Below are 25,000 nucleotides of genomic sequence, written 5' to 3'. Positions count from 1 at the left end.
AATAATAATAATAATAATATACCGTTATCATTACCACCATCGATATTTTAACATCACTAGTATCTGGAATAAAGATAGACACGTGGCATCAAAATTAAATTTCTTCTCTATTCACATTCAGAATGTGATGCAGGGTAGGAGGGAAAGTGCACATTGTGTGGAAGAAGAAGCAGAAGCACAATGACAAAGTGACTTTATATTTTACAGGGCTATGTTCCGTTCAGCACACTTGCATGACTCCAAGCCGTGATGCTTAGAGCAGGATTAAAAGAATATAAGGTTGGTTTGTATTTGACTGAAAATTGAACCACTTGGTGCATGAAGCAGTCTGAATGTTCTTGACTGGGGTCAAGAGGAGGAGAACTAAGGTCAATTCTGCCCAACCAGCATGAAGAGCAGAAGAGCTCGATGCACTCTTGTGCAGTGTATGATTATACGGATCTAGTAAAAAACCAAAGGAATCAAAACATGCTCTTCTGGTCTTAAGCAGCAAATGCCGTACTCGTGACCTCTAGCATTACCCTCCTAAAGACAGCTACACATCACACAATCTGATCTATGCACACGGCTGACAGACATCCTGCTGGAGGAGGAAGCTCCCTATTCCCTTAAGAACTGAACAGGTCGGGAACCTCACTCAGCCTGTCAAGTGACACATACGAGGAAGTCATGAGATTCCCAACAGTGTGTGTGTGTAATTCACTGTTTGATCTGCTGCAGTCTCTGACGAGACAGCCAGACGTTACCCTACGGAACGAGCTCAGAGCTCATTATTTCCGATCTTCGGATAGACCTGAGACCAGGCACACACCACACACCGGGACAACAAGGTCACAACTCCTCGATTTACATCCCGTACCTACTCACTGCTAGGTGAACAGGGGCTACACGTGAAAGGAGACACATCCAAATATCTCCACACACCCAAATATCTCCACCCGGCCGGGGAATCGAACCCCGGTCCCCTGGCTTGTGAAGCCAGTGCTCTAACCACTGAGCTACCGGGCCGTGTGTGTGTTTCACTGTTTGATCTGCTGTAGTCTCTGACGAGACAGCCAGACGTTATCCTACGGAACGAGCTCAGAGCTCATTATTTCCGATCTTCGGATAGGCCTGAGACCAGGCACACACCACACACCGGGACAACAAGGTCACAACTCCTCGATTTACATCCCGTACCTACTCACTGCTAGGTGAACAGGGGCTACACGTGAAAGGAGACACACCCAAATATCTCCACCCGACCGGGGAATCGAACCCCGGTCCTCTGGCTTGTGAAGCCAGCGCTCTAACCACTGAGCTACTGGGCGTGTGTGTGTGTGTGTGTGTGTGTGTGTGTGTGTGTGTGTGTGTGTGTGTGTTGCACCACACGTCACACTGATATGCCTACCTGTCCTTGCTATAACACCTGTATCCAGCTACTGAGCCCCCCCCCGTCCTTTTTCTCAAGTCCCTTTTACTCTTGTGTGTGTGAATTGAATTTATATTGAATTGAATTTGAATTTATTTATATGTGTGTGTGTGTGTGTGTGTGTGTGTGTGTGTGTGTGTGTGTGTGTGTGTGTGTGTGTGTGTGTGTGTGTGTTGATTATTAGCTCAAAATGGTCTTTCCACCTACATCTCTCTCTCTCTCTCTCTCTCTCTCTCTCTCTCTCTCTCTCTCTCTCTGTGTGTGTGTGTGTGTGTGTGTGTTTGTGTTGTAATCTGTTCACCATGAAGACCCAAGTAATTGCTTCTTGGATTTTTTTTTTTTTCTTTATCTATTTGTACGTGTGTGTGATAACAGTTGATGCGTTGCAGCTGTTCATCTCGCATGTTCCATTTCTCTAGTCTAGTTATCGCTTTTGTTTTTTCTTTGCTCTACTATTCTGTTACCTAGTTATTGTCACTGCAGAATGATGAAAATTGATTGGTATAAAAAGAAATTTTAATTACAACCGTGTGATATGTATTCTCTTCTATTCGTTTTAACTTGAGGTAAGTGTACTCGGAATAGAATTGTGAACCACAGCCAGCTGATTGGCTACAATTATGAGAAATTTGATATCAGTTTGGTATTTCTGAGAAGCACGTATATGTAGAACATCATCAGAGCTTCTTAATGTATAAGTAAGTTTGACATCAAACACAAACATGATTTTGTTGTATTCACTACATGTATTGATATTTCTTAGAGAGAGAGAGAGAGAGAGAGAGAGAGAGAGAGAGAGAGAGAGAGAGAGAGAGAGATAGTTTAGTAGTATAATTATTTTTTTTATCATACCTTGATGGAATTAAAGAATAAAAATCCTCATTTCCCTACTCATCACATGTATAAACTTGTTATCGAATCCCCTCTTCAGCCGGTACATGGTATTCAATAATTAGTATATGTTGTTCAGAGAGAGAGAGAGAGAGAGAGAGAGAGAGAGAGAGGAGGAGGAAGGAATGGGTAGTTTGTGATGTCACAAATTCACTTGTTCGAATTGTTTCACGGGTGTGGGTGCGACACATTTGAACTCAAGAGTAAACGTCGTAATGAAATACACATGTGAATGCACTTAACGTCAAAAACTAGGGCGGGGTGTGAATTAGGCCATGCTAATATATCATACTAATGTGAATGATTATTTCGGAAATGTGAGCGAAGAAAGATGGGTCAAGCCGGCTGAAACACATAGTAAACCTACTGAAAATTTCTGGGTGATGGTGAAAAGAAAACTGCACCATGCAATACTTTTCAGGGTTTGGCATGACTTTGATAAGCTAATAAAAAATAAGAAAAGAAAAAAAATCATCGATTCTATCAGTATTCAGTAAATAACTACCAGATGATGAGACGTGAGGTGACGGTGAAATACTCAGAAGTATAATAAGCAATTGTCAGCCACTAATTGTATAACCATTATCTATTTATTATATGTGTGAACTGTTTCTGGAGAGAGCCGTGTGATTCGAACAGTACTCAAAACCAACACTGCTTTGGCTTACGACCGTTTGTGTTTCGGCATTTACAGCCACGAAGAGTAGTAGAGCCAGAGTGGTTCAAACAGTGGCTGGTACAGGTTGACTGACTTCTGACCCAACAATGTGTTGCTCTCTACTCTGTTATCACACAGGCCATCCAAATCCAACTAAAGGCGGTTTCATATGTGTTGATATGTGACTGAAACTGCAATAAGTCGCTAGAAGTATCGACTGAGCCCTTCTAGTCGGAACACGTTCACACATAGCGACTGGGAAATATCGGCTGGTTGGCGGTAAGTGAATGTAATCAAACAACTACTCAACAAGATGGCTTCCTCTGGTGACGATGACAATTGCTATCAAATTAAATCATCACAAGTATTCAACCCTCACCTCTTAACAACATACTGCATATAGGGAAACAGTTCTTGGAGAGTGCCAGCGATATCATCGAACGTCGATTTGTGTAAGTTTTTTTTTCTGTATAATTAATTTTTAAGGTCCCAGATGTGCTCTTTTTCCCTCACCAACTCCAAAATCTTCCCTACATCGACACCACATTTCTAACCTTTCTCCGTGACGTCACAACGTATATGGTATTACAAACTCATTGTGGCAAAACAATAAATTACTGTTACGACAATATATCAGGTTATTATAATCAGAAATAGAACTAATTGTTATGAACGAGGCCTTTAGCCTTTTGCCAACAGTCAACAAATGCATCATCCCAATGAAAAGTAATGAATTATGTGCAGGGGTATAAACATTCTTCAAACATTTGTGGGAGTCCCTCTCCCTTTATTCGCCAAAGATCGACGGGAACGAAGCACTGGATGAAACTACAAGTTTGGTTATCCTATTCATGTGTTTCAAATAATATCCTCCTTTTTTGCTTTGTTGAGAAAGCTTCAATTCAAGAGTACTGTTGTTGTTGATAGAATACTTACGAATATAACATAGGTCACGGTGAGTCATCAAGGATGGCTTCAAATAGTGCGGGTTAGCAGTGGGCTGCCGTGCGGGAAACCCCGCGGCTACATCGAGAATATATTATGGAAGAAACACCACTCCCATTTTTGTTTCTTAGCTTCTACGATTTGCATGAGATAAATCAATTTAATAAATGATTGACAAAATACAACTTTCATCGTGATGAGATGGAGTCAATTGGTGACTTATATGAGTGACCAGGTTTCTATGAATTTCGGGCTCCAAATAAATTGCAGTTAAATACCGAGATATTTTTATCATTCAATAGTAAACAATTTATTTAAACAAAGTAAAGTAATTATTGATTAGAGCTGGCCAATGAGCGGCAGGGTGACCTAAGGACGGCCAGCAGATGAGCTCCGTGTCAGTTCCTCTCACGTCCCGCTGAGCTACTCCACTCACACCCAGGCAAGTCTCTCTCTGATTTCTCTGTATTTTATCTCTCCTAACACATTTCAGTTGTTCTCCTAACTAGTGCAATACACTCAAGATACATATGTTGTTGTAGAAATGGCAAGAAGACAATTAATACGAAGGAAGTTGTAAAAATTAGGTAAAAGCTTCTCGGCGTGGTAGCAGACGACGCACTCTGCCGGTTTGTATGTGTGACAAACGTATAACAAAAAATAGTAATATAAGAATGTCTAGCAAGTTACGTCGCATGTGTCATATCGTGTCTGTAATTTGTCATGCCTTGTATGTCACGTCGAGGGATATTTAATTCACGGTCAACGTGTTTCGGAGTGAGGGTTATACTGGAAGGTGGGGAGGAGAGAAGTTGGGGGATCACATGAAAATAATAGAAAGTCTCTTCTCATTCGGAAAAAAAAAAACCGTCCTACATTGTACTGCAGATGAGGCAGTTAGTTATGAGTGTTTCATGAAGATAAATACTGTAGTGGGAAGAGAGGCTGTATGTACTGCGTAGCCAAGTGTTATGGGGTGTGACGGTTAAATTGTATGCACTCCCGCTTTTCGCATCTTGCTGTGAATGTTTTCATTAGGAGGTAAAAGTGTCCTCGGGAAAACTTAAAGGCCATAAAGTGCGGGAAAACTACCATAGTTTAACTACAACCGGATAGTAATGAAAGATTGCTGCAGGAAACACGTCATCCGGCCTTATTGTGTTGTCTATTAAATTGTTTTTGTTGAATGGGGGCATATCTTGAAGATAGGTTCTAGTAGCACTTTGATAACCTTAAAATCAATATGATCCTCCTTTGCGTCCCGTCGACTGGCTTGAATCCCTGCAGCCCTTGGAGTTGCTTGTTATATAACCTCACTTATGGATCGGTGCCGTACCTTCACCTCGAGGGTCTTGCCATTGCGTTCAGGCTTTGTTAGTCTTAAACACTTGTATACGTATAATGTGGGGTGCAAGTTATTATATTTTTTCCTTGTGATTATTTGAGTATCATTGCAGCAAAGGTGAAACCCATAGAACGTTATTAATTAAATCACAATAGCTTTTCCTAGACCATTCTTTTCTGTACCTCATAAATTAGTGTGTAGAGAACCGTCAACACTACTAATACATTTTTATTAGTTTGTTTATACTGTGATTCATACAAGTTAAGCACAACTCCAGTTCATTCGTAAATTTGAGTATTGGTTGTTAAAATACCTTGCAATAATGATGGCACAGTTTGTGTGTTGTGCATGACAGTGTTGGTAATGTACACAGGAAATTTAATCTAATATTATCATAGGTGATATTCATGAAATTGTCTTGCAATGTAGTATTAAAATTTTTGGTTTATAGCCTAGATCCAAACTCCACAAGCTAGGCCTATGAAATACTACATAGTATTCCATTTTCCTTTGGAAACCTTACAAAGCCACATCAACAGACTGATCTTATTGTAAGTCTGTATATGCAGTTACCTCAGTTTATCCCAGAAAAGATTCCAATAAGCATTGTTGGAGAGCAAAGAATGAAAGATTGTCAGATGTTATGAGGTGAGAATAATAATGATAAAGATATCAATAAAGTTTTGGATCTGCATTGCACTTGGAAGTAATGGGTGTGGCAAAAGAGCATTGATAACTTGGTTAGTTATCTAGCTTATCACATTCTTATCAGGTCCAGAGAAGAGAAGGCTCTGATAGGAGGGAAGGAAGCCCTAGGTGTGGCAGAGGAGGTACTTTTTTTTTTTTTTTTTTTTTTTTTCTTGCTCTCCTCTTGTGGTTATACTATTAGCAATCCTCTTGTCTGTTATATATGTTGTGGTCACAAGTTGAATGACCTGGTGTCAACTTTCACTTTTGTTTATATTTTCTTGTATTTAGGAGTTAGGTGTGTTGACTCTCCAAGTCTTGATACTAATTCATTGATTTTAAGCAGATCATCATTCTAATATGGGAAAAGTGCTTCACATGATAGAAATGAATGCATTATGTTGCCATTTTGTTGGTCATGACATGTCTACAGTTCTTGATGTTTGCATTCAGTCTTCCCTCAATCTCAGGTTCTTAGATAATGCTAAGAATTTATCAGTTATCAGTGTTTGTAAGGAGGTAGGCAGCAAGAGGTCAGGAGACTTCAGACTTGAGGAATTATTCAAAATTCAGTGAAAGTGAGTGTATATGATCCTCAATTTCCAACAATGCAAATTTTGTGTCAAGTACAGTATACTTTGCAATGCAACTCATTCAAGACTTTTATGGTAGATGTGTTAAGGAAGAGTTCTACTGTGCTGTTGTTCCGTGATATTGTAAAGCCTCGCAGGGCATTGCTCTATTTGAGATCTCTCTCTCTCTCTCTCTCTCTCTCTCTCTCTCTCTCTCTCTCTCTCTCTCTCTCTCTCTCTCTCTCTCTCTCTCTCTCTCTCTCTGGAGGAGAGAGAAGCACTGTAGAGATTATTGGATATTTGATTTATAGGTATTGACAATGAAGGTCTTGTCAATTTGCTTTGTCAACTTAAATGTTTTGTCTTTAGGCTGTGGCAATGAATCTGCATCTTTTAAATTTGAAGGATTTTAACATTTACTTAATTTTATTTTGAATGAATATCAAAATGGGTTGCTCTATTCTTATTACACAATCTTTAGATTATGCAGATATAAAAATGCTTTACTATGATATTTGATAATGTGTTTTGCTATGTCAGTTGTACTTGAAACTTGCTTATGTCACTGTTGGATTTGATTGTTGGACTTGGTAATTATGACAATTTTCCAGTTTGCATGATGTGATGTATAAAAATGAACTTATTATCAGTAGTTTACATAACTGTTTGAAAAAAATTTCAGTGAGCCATGGATCTTTGAACCATCTCCCAGGGTGCCTCTGCTTGGCATGGTGCTGAGGCTCTTGGCATCTCTTGCATAGAGGAATGCATGCAAATAATACTTAATGTTGGATTTAGTCCAGGTTCTAGACAGTATATTTGGAATCTGTTCATAGTACTGAATGTAATTTTAAGTAGTTGGGATGATAGGAAATTAATGAAAGAAACTTGGTTGTATAAAAATTATGCAAGTTCTTCAGTGTCTAGTATACATTATAGAGTATTTTGTGGAAGGTTGACGGGTAATATAAGATAACTTTCACACTATCTTTTTTACACTGTAGGCCCCTGCCAGGACACCAGCTAGGCATGGGTGCTGGGCATGGGTGCTGGCTTAACATGACCCCATAACCATTGTGGGGAGGCTCTTGTTTTGTAAGCTGGACATGTGTTTGTAGGAAATATATTTTGGACAAATATCAATGGTAATTTGCTATTATTATTATTATTATTGTTATTACTTGTTTTTAGGATAACATGCTTTTCAATGAATTATTACCTCAATATCTAATTCTTCCGTAGGACACCATGGCCCCCCCAGTATATGCAGATCTTGGAAAGTCTGCCCGGGATGTGTTTGGCAAAGGCTACCACTTTGGAGTACTCAAGCTAGAATGCAAGAGCAAGACCAGCACAGGTGTGGAGATCACTGCTGGAGGCAACAATGCTCTTGAGTCTGGCAAGGTGGCCGGCAACCTGGAGACCAAGTACAAAGTCAAGGAGCATGGTGAGTCCTTGAGGCAGATGGGACCAAATGATGCCTATAGGTTTGGAATTGTTACTCAAAGCTATAATAGATGGACTCTTGTATACTATCATTAGTAAGTGGTTGTTCTAAAAGGACCTTAAATTAAAAAATAATTCTGTATTATTGGCAAATAGTGAATCAGATCATGGCAGATTGATAACTACATGTTAGCATTCAGAATTACAATGGTGCTACTGGTGTTAAGTTCGTCAGTGTGAATTTGAAAATTTTGGAATGTCCATCTTTCTGTATTTTCATTTTCAGTGATAAGATATGTAAAGTTGTGAAACAGGTTAGAGCAGACCAAGGCATTAGTATTGTGTAGCAGACTTGACATAAAATAATTATTAGGGGTAGAAAAAGCAACAAGTTGGTGCAGTGCATAGTGTACTTACTCAGCAAAGAGGCCATTGGTTCAAATCGCTGAGAAGATGGAGTCAGTGTGGGCTTGTATCCATCCTGCTGTAGCCCATTTTCACTTATTCATGTTGAGATGAAATTGAATATCCTAATGAAATGGAAGGTGTGAGGCATTTGCCTTATATGGGACTGAATTCAGGAGTATTGAGAATTGTTAAGAGGAGATGATTGAAGACCATTTTTTATTTGTTGTATGGATTAAGTGAAAATTTAGTAACTGAAAGTGAACTGAAGTTACAATTAGGTGGCTGACCAAGCAGATTAGGGTGCTTCAATGATTTAGTTGAGAGAAAACGGAAGAGCATTTTGAAAACACCTTTTAGATATCTACAGATGTCATTCATCAGTAAGTGTGTAATATTAATATTGAACTGAGTTTACATTGTGCTCCATTATTAAATATGTTCCTAGTTCAGTAGCAGTTATTGATGTATTTCAGGTCTAACCTTTACTGAGAAGTGGAACACTGACAACACACTAAATACTGAGGTGGCTCTTGAAGATAAGGTGGCAAAGGGGCTCAAGCTGGTGCTCAACACCACCTTTGCACCTCAGAGTGGCAAGAAGTCTGGGGTGCTCAAGTCCACCTATAAGACTGATGCCCTCGCCCTCAACCTGGACTCCACGCTGGATCTGGGTGGACCTGTGGTCAATGGTGCTGGTGTAGCCAGCTACAGGAACTGGTTAGTAGGCTACCAGATGTCCTTTGATACTGCCAAGTCCAAGCTTACTAAGAACAACTTTGCTGTGGGCTTCACCAATCCCGACTTCATCTTGCACACCTACGCTAACGACGGGGCAGAGTTTGGTGGATCCCTCTTCCACAAGATCAATCCTGAGTTGGAGGGTGCTGTGGATCTGGCCTGGTCTGCTGGCTCCAACACCACACGTTTCTCTATCGGATGCAAGTATGCTCTGGACAAGGATGCAGCTCTGAGGGCCAAAGTTAATAATTCTGCTCAGGTGGGTCTGGGATATCAGCAGAAGGTTAGGGATGGCATCACTCTCACTCTCTCCACCCTTATTGATGGCAAGAACTTTAACCAGGGTGGCCACAAGGTAGGCTTGGCTATGGAGCTGGAGGCTTAGGTGTCATTGGGGGGAGGCCAGTTTGAGCCTGTTGGGATAAGACTGCTGAGTATTGTTAAGGATGGGAGGCGGGGGGCAGGGCCCGCTAAATTCCAGTAGTGTAAATGAGCACTGTACAGCAACTTTATCCCAGACTTGTACATTTCCCAGGTGTAGGGGTAGCTACATCATTCTTCATTATGTCATCAATAAACTTACCTGATCACCAAATTGTTTGTTGGCCTGTATTTATCTGATGTCTTCAAACTTTGCTTGTGATATTGAAAAGGATGTGTCTGCTCATGAAGAAATAAATAGATCTGTAATATGCTAGATTAAATTACTCTACAATGAATGAAGTTATTGGGAGGATTCCAGTCACATGATTGAAAGTACATTACTTTTCATGAAATATACAGTACATGTGTGATGGATCCATGTTTGCTAACCTTCATATAACTACTGTATTTGAATATTTCATAATTAAAATGAAATAAATTAGAGATTTTATCAATCTGAAAAATTAATCTTGGCCCAAATATTAAAAAGTATGATTGACTGGATAAGAGCAGCTCTATGCAATCCAAGGAGAGATGTTCAGGTTCATTCATCAAATTGAAATGCCATTTGAGCGTGTAAGCCAACGACATTGGGCTCATAGGGCACTACATTGAACTGGAACACAAGATGACTGGTCTCTCCATGATTAAGTCACACTAATTGTATTTTGAGTTATGAAAGAAAAAGGTGTGTGTATATATATATATATATATATATATATATATATATATATATATATATATATATATATATATATATATATATATATATATATATATATATATGAACATTTTCAAAGCTTACTCAGTGACGTCACGACGTAAACAAAGTCGCAAATCGACTAGCAAGACCTAAATGTAACAGTCGGTCTTTATTTTGCAACTGCTTTTGCAGTAGCTAGGCGCCGATTGCGAGTCGGAAACTCTACGTACGTAAAAAAAAAAAAAAAAAAAAAAAAATCGCAAATTGGTACTTGTGAACTCGCCTTTATACAGAAAAAAAAAAAAAAAGCTTGCGCAAATCGTCGTTCGACGAAATAGCTGCCACTCTATAAGAACTGTTTCCCTCAAATGCAGGGTGTTGTTGGAGGTGAGGATTGAAGACTTATCAGGATTTAATTTGATCGCAATTGTGCATAGTATTAAGATTAACAGTTTTCTTATGAGAAATGTAGGGTAATTTAGAGTGTGGTAGACACTCCTTTCTTTCCTTCTACTTAGCCAGGGACGTATCCACAAGTATTTTCTTTTCTGTCGACTTCTGGTACGCCAAAAGAAGAGCAACCACAGCTTCAGGAGGAAGACATCCTGGCGGGTAGCTGTTTGTTTACACTCATTTTGCGTCAAGGCGCTAACTATAGTTCATATTTTCCAGGCGCTGTACGTATGACACTTTCCGACTAGTCGTAAACTACGTACGTAAAAAAAAAAATAATAATAATAATTAAATAATAAAAATAAACAGTTGCAAATTGGCACGTGTGAACCCGCCTTATACTCTTAACTTTATCGGATGAGAAGTTATTTGATTTAGATGTTGTGTTGTATAGCTTCATCTCATGCTTCTTAAGCCATGGACCAATAAATTGTCCCCACCCACTCTTCCACCAAACTAAAGAAAAAAAAAAAAAAAGTACCATACAAATTTTCACCACCACTATCATAATTTCAGTAGTGGTTACCATCGTCCTGTGATGATTACCTTTCATGTCTGTTTACGTACTACACAAGTGAAAGCATACCAAGTAATATTAAGCAGCTGATTATGAAATCTTATATGATAATGTGATGTGTGTCGTCAAGTGTTATAGCTTGTGATGTTTTATGTAGTCCTGTCGTGCCTGTGCTGTAGTGAGATGGGATGGCGATTGGCGGGCAGCAGAAGGGCAGCGGAAGGCTGTCAGAGGTAACGGGTGGACGGGTCGACGCAGCCCGAGGCGGTAGCGGTGTGTTCCGGCAGCTGCTTGCTCACGGCGCAGCACGGGACTTGAGAGTCAGGAGATGAGAGATGAAATTGCACGCACCATCCAGAAGATGCCGCAACTGTGGTCGCTCCATAGAGATGTGTACACCTAAGCCATCACACCTGAAGACCTGACCAACGCATGTAAGCTACAGTGACTCATATGCGTAAATTGATCGAACATGGGTAGCCATTGCGCTTGTCCTCCGAGGAAACAACGAGGCGGCAACGGTATGCACTGTTGAGTCTCCGTTGCGTCCTGCTGCATCATTACCGAGTGACAGCGTAGTTCATCAGCTTCTTTGGTCGAGAGTGGTTGATCGCCCCGCTCCCTTGGTTACCGGGACGTGAAAAAATTAAGGTGGGAAAAAAAAAAAATATATATATATATATATATATATATATATATATATATATATATATATATATATATATATATATATATATATATATATATATATATATATATATATATATATATATATATATATATATATATATATATATATATATATATATATATATATATATATATATATATATATATATATATATATATATATATATATATATATATATATATATATATATATATATATATATATATATATATATATATATATATATATATATATATATATATATATATATATATATATATATATATATATATATATATATATATATATATATATATATATATATATATATATATATATATATATATATATATATATATATATATATATGTGTGTGTGTGTGTGTGTGTGTGTCTTAACAAACAGAGGAACCTCCACAATGAATTGTCTGGGAGAAAGTAGTAGCAGTAGTATGGTCTGCCGTGGTACAGTGGAACCATGGAACCATGCGTGCATTGGGTCCGAGGGTTCTCCACGCGCACGGGTTCGAATCCTGTCCGTGATCCGAGTGTAGCTTGGGTTTCTTCACTCGGGGCAATGGTTTCCTAGCGGGTGGGCTTTGAGATCTGTGTGTGTGCGCGAGAGAGAGTGAGTACTTTGTGAGAGACGACAGTGGAACGTATATATAAGTTATTGGTAACCCTGTCCCTTCTTTATCAATGTCCTAAAAATGAGACAACGTGACGTCTTCCTTAACTTTTAGAGTGATCTCAATCTGTGTGTGTGTGTGTGTGTGTGTTTCGCATTTTACGTTTCGAAAAATGACCTTCCAGATGAGGTGTGGGAGTGCAGTGGTAGTGACGGGTCTGGTGATGGTGCTGGTGGCGGTTGTGGTCTCTGAGGCTTGGGAACCGGTGGCTTCATTATTTGAGGCTGGAGAGCGACTGCGAACAATGCAGGTAAGGCGAATTATCTGCTTCTGTCCATCGCTAGCAACACTAGTATTTTTTTATTTTTTTATTTCTTACTCTTGTAACTATATAGTACTATTACTGATTATATTATTGTTATTATTATTATTATTATTATTATTATTATTATTATTATTATTATTATTATTATTATTATTTCTATTATTATCATTATTATTATTATTATTATTATTATTATTATTATTATTATTATTATTATTATTATTATTATTATTATTATTATTGTTATTGTTTTTATTATTAATACTTTTAAAATTTGATTTATTTTTTCTCGTTATTATAATTATTATCATATGAGTAATAGGAAGATTTGTGCCTTTGTGTTGGTGGTGCTAACTGGACATTACTCCTTCCCGCCCGCCAGGCCAGCGTGCGGTGGATGCGAGGCGGGGACGCGTACTTGTCTGCAGCATCTACTTTCAGGTGGGTTAGCAAAAGTTATAAAAGATATGAATAACTTAAAATAAGATATATCAAGAAATAACTGTAAATTGTTGAATATGGAAATATATAAATAGATTAACTATTACATATGAAAACATACACCTTAAAATTGAAAGAATTGAACTTGTGAACAAGAAAAGTCATTGGCACTACAGATGGAAATTGTAAAGAATAACCCAGCGGATGTTTCTCCTCTGATGTTCACTTGTTACCCAGTCTTATTGCCGCGTTTTGCGATCTTGTTTAGATCCATAACGATATACATAACTGGTAATCCGTATATTTTGGCTTCGTGTTTTGATTGTTATTGCTCTTCTCAAAATCAATAATTTGGTCTCCCTGAATACGATAGGAGTCCATCGCGAAGGATGGAAGTTCGGGCGCCCGGCAGTCTGTCATCTCTTAAAAAACAGAGGAACCTCCACAATGTTGTCTGGGAGAGGGCCATGGGACACACGAGGCAGTGAGTAGTAGTAGTAGTTGTTGTTGTTGTAGTATGTGTAAATATACACATCTCTATATCTTTCTGTCTGGCTGTCCGTCTGTTTACCCATTTATCTATCCTCTTATCGGTATGCATTCCTATGTTAAAAAAAAAAAAAAAGGGTCGGTATTTCGCTAATGAATATTGCCTTGCTATGATCGCAATATGCATGGACTTGCCACTAAATTTGAAGTGTATATATTAAAGGATTGATACTTTAACATATCAAAGTTCATAGCATTAGTGTATTGATAAGGGAAGCTCAGTCCATCAATTCATCGCATGAAATGGGTGGGTCTTAAGGTAAAGACACCACTTTATGAGATGCCGACCTACGCAGCTAATCACTTTCTGTCGCTTCCAGGCTGTTTTTCGGGAGTCTCTCCCTCATCTCTCTCGCACTCCTGACCTTTGGGGGGATCCTGTTCGATGTGGTGGGCGGTGCTCTGTCCAAGAGGAGTGGTGAGGCCAAGGAGACTGTGCTACCAGGCCTGGGGTTGCTGGGCGACGCACTCAATAACCTTACCGAGGTAGCCCTCAACGCCATCACCATATACCTGTACCGGTAAGTTGGGACGCCGCCCATCCTTTCACGGTGTTGCCCTCGCCGCCCATCTTATGGAACGTCACTCGTCACTGCCCGTTGTCATTTGTCACGCCCTTTGATTTTCCCCCTTGCACGCCCAGAAGCGTGTGCATGACTGTATTCACTTACGTTTTCAGTCTATAAGATCACCTGAATCATAATTTAAAGTCAGTCACTTCCTGCACAAGCAATGGAAGAGAGAGTAAGAGAGAAATCATATTTGGTTCAGGTTTTGGAAAAATGAATACAATAGACCCGTTTTCTTTTCCTGTTTTTTTTTTTTTTTTTTTTGTGTGTGTGTGTGTGTGTGTGTGTGTGTGTGTGTGTCTTCTCCTATACCTCCTTCTATTTAATTTTTATATGATGAGAGCTGAGGAGTGAGAACAAAAACTTTCATCACAGGTACTTACATTAATCATAAGAGCCTTCGCCACACAGGTTTTCTTCCTAATTAAACACACACACACACACACACACACACACACACACACACATAGTTAGGTTAAGCATTTTTAGTTCATTGTGGTAATGTACCCCCTGTACATTTTCAGTGTAATTTTTTACATTGCCTAACTAATAAACCGTTTATTATTATTATTATTATTATTATTATTATTATTATTTTTACACACACACAGCGCTGGCTTCACAAGCCAGAGGACCGGGGTTCGATTTCCCGGCCGGGTGGAGATATTTGGGTGTGTCTCTTTTCAAGTGTAGCCCCTGTTCACCTAGCAGTGAGTAGGTACGGGATGTAAATCGAGGAGTTGTGACCTTGTTGTCCCGGTGTGTGGTGTGTGCCTGGTCTCAGGCCTATCCAAAGATCGGAAATAATGAGCTCTGAGCTCGCTCCGTAGGGTAACGTCTGGCTGTCTCGTCAGACTGCAGCAGATCAAACAGTGAAAACACACACACACACACACACACCTTGGCGGGACACTTTAAGCTGGCATGTAAATATATTTAGGTCTTGATGATTGGATCGATTGGTAAAATTTGCAGTGTATTTCGTCAGTGTTTCGCGGTTTTCTGTCTCTTCTATAAACATTTATGTATCATATGGCCGGGTGGTGGTTGGTGGTGGTATATATCCAAAATAGAAGGTAAAAGAATTCCTATCAATAGAGAAACATCTTTTCTCTAGTATTGCAGGTAGCAAAACCAGTAATATCTCTCGGAGGATTTATTAATAGCTTATAACAAGGTTAAAGATGGCCAAAGGAACAATATTTTAACGGCCACCATTCCCTAAAATTAACGGTTTGAGGATGTGCTAACGCCCTTTTTCGTTCCCTTTCGCCGCAGGGAGGAGAGCCCGGACTGCAGCGAACGATTGTTGTGTGAAAGCAGTCAACAGGCAGGGCAGCGTGGCCTTTTAGACAGCTTGGTCAATTACCTTACCGGACTGTTTGTGTCACTGTTCCTCCCAGAGCATCCGCTCTCCCGCAGCCTGGAGGCCATGCGAGCTGGAAGGAGGAGCGACGACTGTGTGGGGCTTTATCCGCACTGTTCTGTAAAGCTATGAGTGCTGCCTCGCTTATAAAGAGGGATAAGCCAGAGTACTTTCCATCCTCGTCAAGTGATGGAAAGCTGTGTTGAGGGAAGGACACTAGAGTAGCGCCTTGCCATGTCGTGCACAGCAGTGACTTAAAAGAAGCAGAGAAGTTCGCTTGCTGTTGTGGTTTAGTGCATGAAAAACATATACGAAACATATTTATCACAAAAAAGACGTACATTTGCATGGTGAAAATATAATGGAGAAAGATATGCTACATGCATAAGTTTTTTTTTCTTATCAATCGTACAACAAACAGTTAACTTAAGATGATTTTTTTTTTATTATAATAGTGAATTTGTATAAGCATGTGCCTTGTGCGCCTATCATATTATCTGATTGTAAACAACCATGGTACGCCCCCCTCTCCTCTCTCTCTCTGATGATCCACTGCTTTCCTGCCTGAGCAGTGCCGTTGGGATACCGAGAGGCCCTTCATTATCACCGTCACCCATTATGAGTCCATCTGCCGTCAAAAGTACTTGTAACTACTGCACCTTCGCTGGGGTTTGACGGTTCGTCGCCGCATCCACGATCCAGATATACACCGTGAGGATAATCATTCTGCTAGCATTTTAGCGAATGAACTTTAATAAAAAAAAAAAAAAACATAAATAATGTGTGTAAATAATAAAACCTCTATTAACCATAAGTGTAAGAGGAGTTTCATGGGGCCCCAAAAAAACTCGAGGCCCTAGGCAACCGCCCAGTGTTGCCTGATGGTAAGTCTGCCATTGATGTGACATACCAAAAACAAGTGACGAGTAAGGCCCGGTTCACACCAAGGTTTAACGTCTTCCGTCTTCTGTCGTCCGTGGCAAGTGTGACGTCATACGCTTTCGCTTGCTTATGAACCGGGGATAATGGTCACTTCTTTCCGCTTCCGTTCCAGCGGAATCCGTTTAGCGGACGAGTTACTTGAATCCATCTCTCCTTGTGCGGTGTTGCATCCACTGTTTTCTAAGAATTAAAGTGACATAATAATTTGGGTGAAACACATTTTAATAATAATCAGAAATATTGTAATTTATATATAATATGTTGTACTTGGATTATGTGTGCGAATTTGTAAAGGACAATTTAAAATTATGCGGAGAAAAACGCCTGTGAATGTCGTCTGTCTGTGACGACAACAACAGCCAGCCACGTGATTCCAATCTTCCATCCTCGATCCATATCTGCTTGTGTTGTTAATTAATTATCAGCAGATTGTGCTCGCGGCCTTGGGGAGTGGTGTGACCCTCGAAGTAAAGCTGAGTGTAATTTTCCTCCAAGATGTGACCAGCAGTATATTGCCGCACGTATCTCTGTCAAGTCACGTTACAGCCTCCTATTTTTTTTTTTTTTTTTATAGCAGGGAGGAGGTGGCGTAGTGGATAATGTGGTGAGCGTGGGATCGGATAAAAAATAATGTCCACGCGTAGGTTCGAATCCCACCTCATCCCACTTTGAAGCTATGCCATTTGTCGAGTGGTTTAAGGTGGTTACACCGAAGATGCGCTTGGGCGGTGATATGGGCCTTAATATGGGTACCACTACAAATAAAATTGCTTGTGCCACTAATGGGCGGAAGCTTAACAAAGGTGCTATATACAGGTGCTATAGATCATAACTAAAAAAAAAAAAAAAGTAGAATGGTCAGGATAGAAGATAGGAGAGATGAATAGCGCGCTGTGACTGTGATCACTAACGTCACATGACCAGCATTTTTTGTAAGGTAAAGTGTAGTATGAGATGTGTTTTTCTGTCGGGTTTATTTGTTTGGTGTGTATATTGGTCTATTTGTTTGGTGGTTGTAGGACTGTGTGTTTGGTGTGGCGGGTAAAGCAGTCTCCGCGTTGCCATGACGACACAGCCACGCCAAGGTGTTGTCATTGCAGTACAGGTAAACATTAGGCCTGTCACCATCTACTGCCGCAACACACTCTTACCACAGCTAGGTACTAGATTCAAGGTAAATGCTAGTTTATTCTTATACATTGTGTGAGTATATGGTGTATGCATGTGTGTCGAAGAGGGATAATTAGATGGGGGACGGAGTATTGTTATTGCTTGGAGTTAGCGCTCTCTCTCTCTCTCTCTCTCTCTCTCTCTCTCTCTCTCTCTCTCTGGTTGCCACCTTTACTACTACTACTTCTATTAATCATCCTTTATTAGATCTATTTCCCTTCTTGCCACCTTTTATATAGTTATTTTTTTTATTTCCTTCCTTGTCATCCTCATTACATCTACTTGTCAGCATTATTTTTTCCCTGATTGTTAACTTTATTTAACACAAGGCCATTCAATTTAGGTTTAATATTGTAAACTAACCATAAATAGTCATTCATAATCATAATGCATTGTTGATTGCAGTCTGTTTGGGAAGAAGTAAGGATAACATTCTTATAACTAACCATAAATAGTCATTCATAATCATAATGCATTGTTGATTGCAGTTTGTTTGGGAAGCAAGTAAGGATTATGTTCTTATAATGTGTGTGTGTGTGTGTTTTTTTTTTTTTTCAGTTACTCATAGAAGCTGTAAGCCAAAATCTAAATTATGAAGTCATACTGATTTTATATCTTTAGTAGTCAGCCATGACAATCTCTGTGGCTGAATAGAATTTTCTCTTCCTTCACCCTAAACAATGTTACTGTGTGAAGTCTAGTAAAAGAAAAGATCTTTTAGGTTTGGAGCAAATGGTATAAAATCGAGGAGAGTATTTAATGATGAGAGGAGTTATAGGTGCCTCTATCTATAAGTGAAGTAAATTGCTTTTAATGATTAACTTTTGGTCCAGTGGATCTTTATGGTGGAAACTCCTACAAGTGGCAAATGTGAAATTGAAGTAGACTACCAAATGTTTATTGTAAAAACAAATAGTTTTTATTATTACTGTTTTCTTGTTCTTGTTTTAAGTATTTTTGTGTTAGAAATATACTTGTTGCTATGCTATATTCTTTACAATTGCTATGTTTTAGTGCAGTGCTGACTTGGTCCACTAAAGGGCATGAGAGGGAGAGATATTGAGAACCAGGCTGAAGGGGAGGCCACCAGATTCCTTTCAGCAACCCTCTACCTGGCCCTGCTAGCCAACAGGTAGGTCTGTGTATGTCATGGCCTTGGCTAACCTTTATAGCTCAGCAATTAAAACACTGCTGTTGTTATGTGTTTTGCTTGTAGGATCATATAGAGCATCAGTTGTCATCTAGGGTACATAGAGAAGAGAAAAGAAGAAAAGATAGTTCAAGAATTTATTTTTATGTTTCATGGTTTCATTTACAAGACAGACAGATTACCAGTCTTAGCATGATTCATTGAGAACTTTTATGTTATTGATAATTTTAATTTAGTTTGTTAGATAAAGAAATTTTATTATTCAAAGTGTGTAAAGAGTGCAAGCACTATTACTAATACATATTTTCCTTATCTTGTTTTCTTGAATGATTATGAATGTATGAAAGATTCTTTGTACTTGAGTTTTATTTAGTTTGATGTTATAGAAAATAATTTTATTGATAGAAATGGATAGAAAATAAGAAATATTGCATACTATGATTTTCAATTTTTTTTTTTTTTTTTTTCTATTTTAAAGAAACTAAACTTATTTTTAAAGTATTTTTTCTTTTTTTCATTTCAGGTACTCAAGGAAGGGAGTGATGACCAGGCTGTTTTGCCAGGTTCTAGCACAGCCGGTGAGCGCAAGAGAGCTGGCAGACTACGCAAGCTGATTACCCGAGGCCCCACCAGGTTTGATGAAGTGAGTGCTTATAAGAGTGTGGAAGTGCAGGTGCTGCTGTGTTAATGTTGACCATGGCTGTTGTTAAGGCTATATTATACTGTGAATACATAGCTATGTGTATCACAGCATTGTTACAGAAATGCCTGTAGCTGTGATATGTATTGTAGTAGTCAATGTACCACTATGTGTAAATGATGAAACTGAGAATAAGTGTGTTTGCATGATGCTGGAGGATTAAGACACACTCCTAACATTTAGAGTAAGATTGACCTAAAACATGAACCCCAGTAGTGCCTATCCACCCCAGCACATAGAGAGTGGGGAGACAGCTGAACCAACCCCAGTGGAACCCAGGACACGATGGCAGCGAGCAGCAGCAGAGGTAACCTGGTAGTGTCTTACAAAGCACTTGCTTACAGCATGACTCACTGCTTACATTTCTTTTAGTCAACTGTATAACTTTGCTTGGGATCATGTAGGAGAGTGTATCTTCAGTGGTGAATATTAGGTATACATGAATAATAGGTCTCCTGGAATTTAACTTTATGTTATGTAAATTATAAATGTATGCATCTTTCTGAGATGTATGGTGATAACATATGCTCAGTTAATTCCCACAACTGTAACTGGTGTTTGGACATTTCAATTATGTGGCACATCAGAAGAAAGTACAGTTGAGGCCTGCTGTGGTATAGTGGGACTCCACATGTTTTGGAGGTTAAGGGTTCTACAGGTGTACTGATTCAAATCTTGGCCACAGTCTGAAGATGGGAAGGGCATCCACTTGGGACCAAAAGTTGTTTGCTGGAGGCTCATCCTTGTCTTAATAAACTAGGAAAACCAGATAAGAAAAGAAAGAATAAAAGAGAGGATATTGACTGTTTCCTTTACCAAGGTTAGCAATATCTGTATCCTTCATTATGACCACCAGTTTGGAACTTAGCTAAGAAAATTAGTAATGGTTGGAACTGTTATTTTGTTTGCTATACTGCTTAGGAAGACCACCACATCAACTATCACCATTGGGTTGTAATACTATCTTAATTCAAGAAATTCCTGGATAAGATGACCAGTACTGATAGTTTTCTAATCAGTGAACGGTGTTACAAACTGATGATCTTTATGGAAATTCTTTGGTGAAATACTTCAATCCTTCTTTGCTGAGTCAATAAGCTTCCCAGAGCTGCAAATCAAATGATGGAAGTTTGAATTTTCTATCTTTCTAGTCAGTCAGTTGATTAAATAGTCTGTCTATTTACATGTAAGATCTGTTTCTGTTTGCTTACCAGTCAGTCAGGCTATGCCTTTGTCTATCTATATTATTGATATCTATTTTGTCTATCCTTTCCTTAATGTATTTGCCCTGGAGTTCTTTTTTTTATTTACATACTTATTTTTCACTTTTCTGAGGTAATATCCATATTTTTAAGCATGACATTGAAATCAATCTTTTATTTATATATTTTATTTACACAATTTGGTTCTCACTTTCATATATGATCTTTATAACTTTTAATCTCATCCACTGCAACTAGTAAAGTATGCTGATGACTCAAATGCTCATCTCATGTCATTAACTTTCCGTTATGTGTTCTATTAGAGGCAATTTTTTATATAACAACGTACTGAGCTGTTGGAGTCTCCTACCATCTTACATTTAGATTTGTGATTTATGAATAGTATATATTTCCATTTCCTAGATACATTTCACTGCTGACTATAGAAAGCTTGATTGAAAGAGGATGTCTTGTGTTTATATTTCAGATCTCAAAAAAAATTCTAATCGGTAACATCTAATAAATACTAGCCAGCCACATATGTGCTTGTCTAATATTGTTTTTGAGAAATATACCTAATTTCCTATCTTTGAGTGCAGCTGATGCTTTCATCTTTGCCCATCCATGTTCCCAGGCCCGTACTACCTCCAGGATTCAGGGTGAGGAATTCTTCACAAGGGTGTGGCCGGAGGAGCAACACACACCACCCTCCTCTCCAGGCAAGTGGCTCAGCAGGAAGAAGGAAGAACTGAATGGAATAGAAACAAAAGAATAAGGGAAGTGAAATAAGGGAGAGAACAGGGATAGGAAAAAACAACACATTATGTAATTTGTTTACAGGCAATTTAACAGGAGAGAGAGAGAGAGAGAGAGAGAGAGAGAGAGAGAGAGAAGATGGAAACAAGGAAGTAATCGAGGAGGTAAGGTGGAAGAATAATGAAATTGAATGGGAGAAAAGAGGGATTATGATTGTATTCCCTATTGAATACAGGGCCAGTGGCAAACTTTGAGCCCTCCGATAGTTATAGAAAACCAGAAAAAAAACTTGGGCTCCATGGTAATTGCCTCATAAGATTGGTGTTACAGATTTCATTCAAAATATGTAATCAGGATTTAAAATTTTACACCTCTTTGAGGCATTATGACTTGATGTATCAGTTTCACTGCAAATATTGTCCTATTAATCACATTTATGGATAGATGTAATGCTTGTGCATATTTATCATAATTATCTACTTTTTTTGCAACTATTCTTTCGTTTTCAGGATTCTCTCTTTGGGATATTCTGTCTCCCTCAAAGTCACAAGAAAAGAAAGATGGAGAGGTACAAGATGTTGAGGGTAGGGAACAATACTTTCTTCATCATTAACATTAACATGATAGATTTGATATTGCAAGATGCTTTATAATTTTATTGGTATAATGAATAGAAATAGAGGAAAATGTTGGACTTACACAAAGAATCAAGGAAAAGAAGATGTAAGACAGTGCAGTCACATGATTTTTTTTTCCATTTGTTCCATTCAACACTGGGTACTTTCTCTTTGTTTTATTGCTAGTAATATTTCACTTAAATATTATGATGAAAAAAATCTAATACTGGTCTTCACAATTGTTATAACATACAATTTTCAACCATTACCAACACCACCACTAACACCATTGCTACTTTTCCCTGCCAGGTGCTGAAGTAGAGAGTTATACATTGGTTGGCCCTCACCCATGCCCTCCTACCCAGTCCACTCCTGCTGTCTATGTACCCCTTCACCTGCGTCGTGACCACCAGCGGTCTACTCTCTTCCTGCCCTCTGCTCTCCCTAGTGAGTTGAGTACTAGGACACTTGACACTCATCTGCATAATACTTATATTTTTGTTTGTATGAGAGGAAGAGTGACTGGCAGATTCATTCACTCATTGCTTTCTATTTTTCATCATGTCTCATCTGCTCATTGATTGTTAATTTGAGAGGAAGTAACATACATGTTCATTTGCACATTCTTCTTTTTGCTCTGTTATATTGCAATGGTTGATTAGTTATCTGAGATTTGCCTCTGTCATGCATACATCCCAGTAAGGCAAGTATAGTGTTAAACACTGTATCATATGGAGGAAAGATTGAGGAATATAAAAGGAAATGATGATTATGACCATTTCAAGGATAGAGTTGTAAGAAAATAAATATTGCAGTGAATTTGTATATAGGAAAGGTAGCAGTTGTGCTGAACTAGTGAACAAATATAGAAATGAAAGAAAGAAAAAAAAAGCAGTGTAGTACTTCACGTGTGTGGATCTTCTTCTTAGAGATACTTTTATTTGCAGATTTGAATATGATAATTATGAACAATAAAAAGACTAGGAAATATGGACAGAGGATCTTGAGTGGTAAGGTTTGATTGCAAACCAGAAAGTCGAGAAAAAAAAGGCAACATGAAAAAACGTCCATGACTTGTAAAATTTTACACACACACACACACACACACACACACACACACACACACACACACACACACAGATCGCATAGTGTAGTGGTTAGCACGCTTGACTCAATCGAGAGGGCCGGGTTTGAGCCCAGCGTGAGGCAAATGGGCAAGCCTCTTAATATGTGGCCCCTGTTCACGTAACAGTGAATAGGTACAGGATGTAACTCGAGGGATTGTGGCCTCGCTTTCTCGGTGTGTAGAGTGTGTTGTGGTGTCAGTCCTACCCGAAGATCGGTCTATGAGCTCTGAGCTTGCTCTGTAATGGGGAAGACTGGCTGGGTGACCAGCAGGCGACCAAGGTGAAATTACACACACACAGAACTTGAAGGGATGACATACGAGGAGAGACTAAAGGCTATAGATCTTCCAACATTGGAACAGAGAAGGGAGAGGGGATCTCATACAAGTTTATAAATTGATCAACAGAATAGACCAAGTGGACAATGAGTATCTGATCCTGAGAGAAGAATATGCCAGTCGAAGCACAAGATCGCATAGTAAGAAACTGAGGAAGGGAAGATGTCTAAGAGATATTAAAAAGTATAGTTTCCCACAAAGATGTGTTGAGATGTGGAACAGTTTGAATGAAGAAGTAGTGTCTGCAATGAGTGTACACAGTTTTAAGGAAAGATTGGATAAGTGTAGATATGGAGACGGGGCCACATGAGCATAAAGCCCAGGCCCTGTAAAACTACAACTAGGTAAATACACACACACACACACACACACACACACACACACACACACACACACACACACACACACACACACACACACACACACACACACACACACACACACACACACACACACACACACACACACACACACACAGACAGTCATCTAAGGAAAAAAAAGATGACCAAAGCAAATAAAATGTGATGAAATATATTGATGAAGGAAGTAGCAGTATGTAGAGGGAGAGAGAGAGAGAGAGAGAGAGAGAGAGAGAGAGAGAGAGAGAGAGAGAGAGAGAGAGAGTATAAATAGTGTAACAGTAAGTAGTCACCTTCCAATCATTGCTTTCTTGCCAGGTGATCTTCAAAGCAAGCTGGAGGAAGGATTGAATGTACGTGATCCTGGAAGAAGGTCTGTATGTTGGGGAGAAGCCATTCCTCACTCCTGCTAACCGTAACATTGTGGAAAACCGACTGCTGCGCCAGAATAATAGGTAGGTGCAGATTGTGTTCCTGCTGTTTGAAGGCTGTGCTTTTGGTGGAGTTTAGTTTTGCTTCTTGATGCTTCACTGTTGTGCTGCTGTTTATAGTGATGGGTGAAATGAAGGCTCTATGGGTTGTGGCTAGAAAGGGGAAAGGAAGGGGGAGACAAAAAAAGATTGACATTATCACAAAATTAAATTGATAGATTATAAAAGACTATAAAAAGTACAGAGACACACACACACACACACACACACACACACACACACACACACACACACACACACACACACACACACACACACACACACACACACACAGACAGTGGTTAGGCGCTGGCTTCACAAGCCAGAGGACAGGTTCGATTCCCCGGCCGGGTGGAGATATTTGGGTTTGTCTCCTTTCACGTGTCGCCCCTGTTCACCTAGCAGTGAGTAGGTGCAGAATGTA

At 39.1% G+C, this 25,000-nt stretch overlaps 3 protein-coding genes across 9 annotated transcripts in view; all 3 read left to right on the top strand.

Moving 5' to 3' along the window:
• The first annotated feature begins 4,044 nt into the window (after window positions 1–4,044).
• On the top strand, window positions 4,045–9,691 carry LOC123518075 (voltage-dependent anion-selective channel protein 2-like). Of its 4 annotated transcripts, none has more exons than XM_045278661.1 (4): window positions 4,045–4,347; window positions 7,514–7,604; window positions 7,752–7,956; window positions 8,837–9,691. In XM_045278661.1, exons 3-4 carry the CDS (start codon window positions 7,758–7,760, stop codon window positions 9,484–9,486), a joined length of 849 nt encoding a protein of 282 aa, XP_045134596.1. In that variant the 5' UTR covers window positions 4,045–4,347; window positions 7,514–7,604; window positions 7,752–7,757; the 3' UTR covers window positions 9,487–9,691. The 4 variants fall into 4 exon arrangements, with proteins under 4 accessions (XP_045134596.1, XP_045134597.1, XP_045134595.1 ...); XM_045278662.1 differs by having other exon boundaries at window positions 7,514–7,654; XM_045278660.1 differs by lacking the exon at window positions 7,514–7,604.
• A 1,062-nt stretch (window positions 9,692–10,753) lies between these two features.
• On the top strand, window positions 10,754–16,543 carry LOC123518381. 4 transcript variants are annotated; one of them, XM_045279185.1, is made up of 6 exons: window positions 10,754–11,848; window positions 12,680–12,805; window positions 13,203–13,261; window positions 13,635–13,745; window positions 14,131–14,331; window positions 15,658–16,543. In XM_045279185.1, exons 2-6 carry the CDS (start codon window positions 12,680–12,682, stop codon window positions 15,875–15,877), a joined length of 717 nt encoding a protein of 238 aa, XP_045135120.1. In that variant the 5' UTR covers window positions 10,754–11,848; the 3' UTR covers window positions 15,878–16,543. The 4 variants fall into 4 exon arrangements, with proteins under 4 accessions (XP_045135120.1, XP_045135121.1, XP_045135118.1 ...); XM_045279186.1 differs by lacking the exon at window positions 10,754–11,848 and adding an exon at window positions 12,430–12,458; XM_045279183.1 differs by lacking the exon at window positions 10,754–11,848 and adding an exon at window positions 12,438–12,494.
• A 1,207-nt stretch (window positions 16,544–17,750) lies between these two features.
• LOC123518008 (coiled-coil and C2 domain-containing protein 2A-like) overlaps window positions 17,751–25,000 on the top strand; it is a 50,680-nt gene continuing 43,430 nt past the window's right edge. Inside the window, 10 exon segments of the mRNA XM_045278509.1 lie at window positions 17,751–17,861; window positions 18,691–18,752; window positions 18,959–18,989; window positions 19,531–19,650; window positions 19,940–20,014; window positions 21,544–21,628; window positions 22,175–22,249; window positions 22,592–22,729; window positions 24,425–24,467; window positions 24,469–24,561. Coding sequence (XP_045134444.1) covers window positions 17,751–17,861; window positions 18,691–18,752; window positions 18,959–18,989; window positions 19,531–19,650; window positions 19,940–20,014; window positions 21,544–21,628; window positions 22,175–22,249; window positions 22,592–22,729; window positions 24,425–24,467; window positions 24,469–24,561 — 833 coding nt within the window.

The sequence above is a fragment of the Portunus trituberculatus genome, chromosome 43, assembly GCF_017591435.1.
Source record: "Portunus trituberculatus isolate SZX2019 chromosome 43, ASM1759143v1, whole genome shotgun sequence".
Classification (NCBI taxonomy): Eukaryota; Metazoa; Arthropoda; class Malacostraca; order Decapoda; family Portunidae; genus Portunus; species Portunus trituberculatus.
Note: the sequence above shows the minus strand (reverse complement) of the source record. Positions and strands in the feature narration are given on the sequence as shown.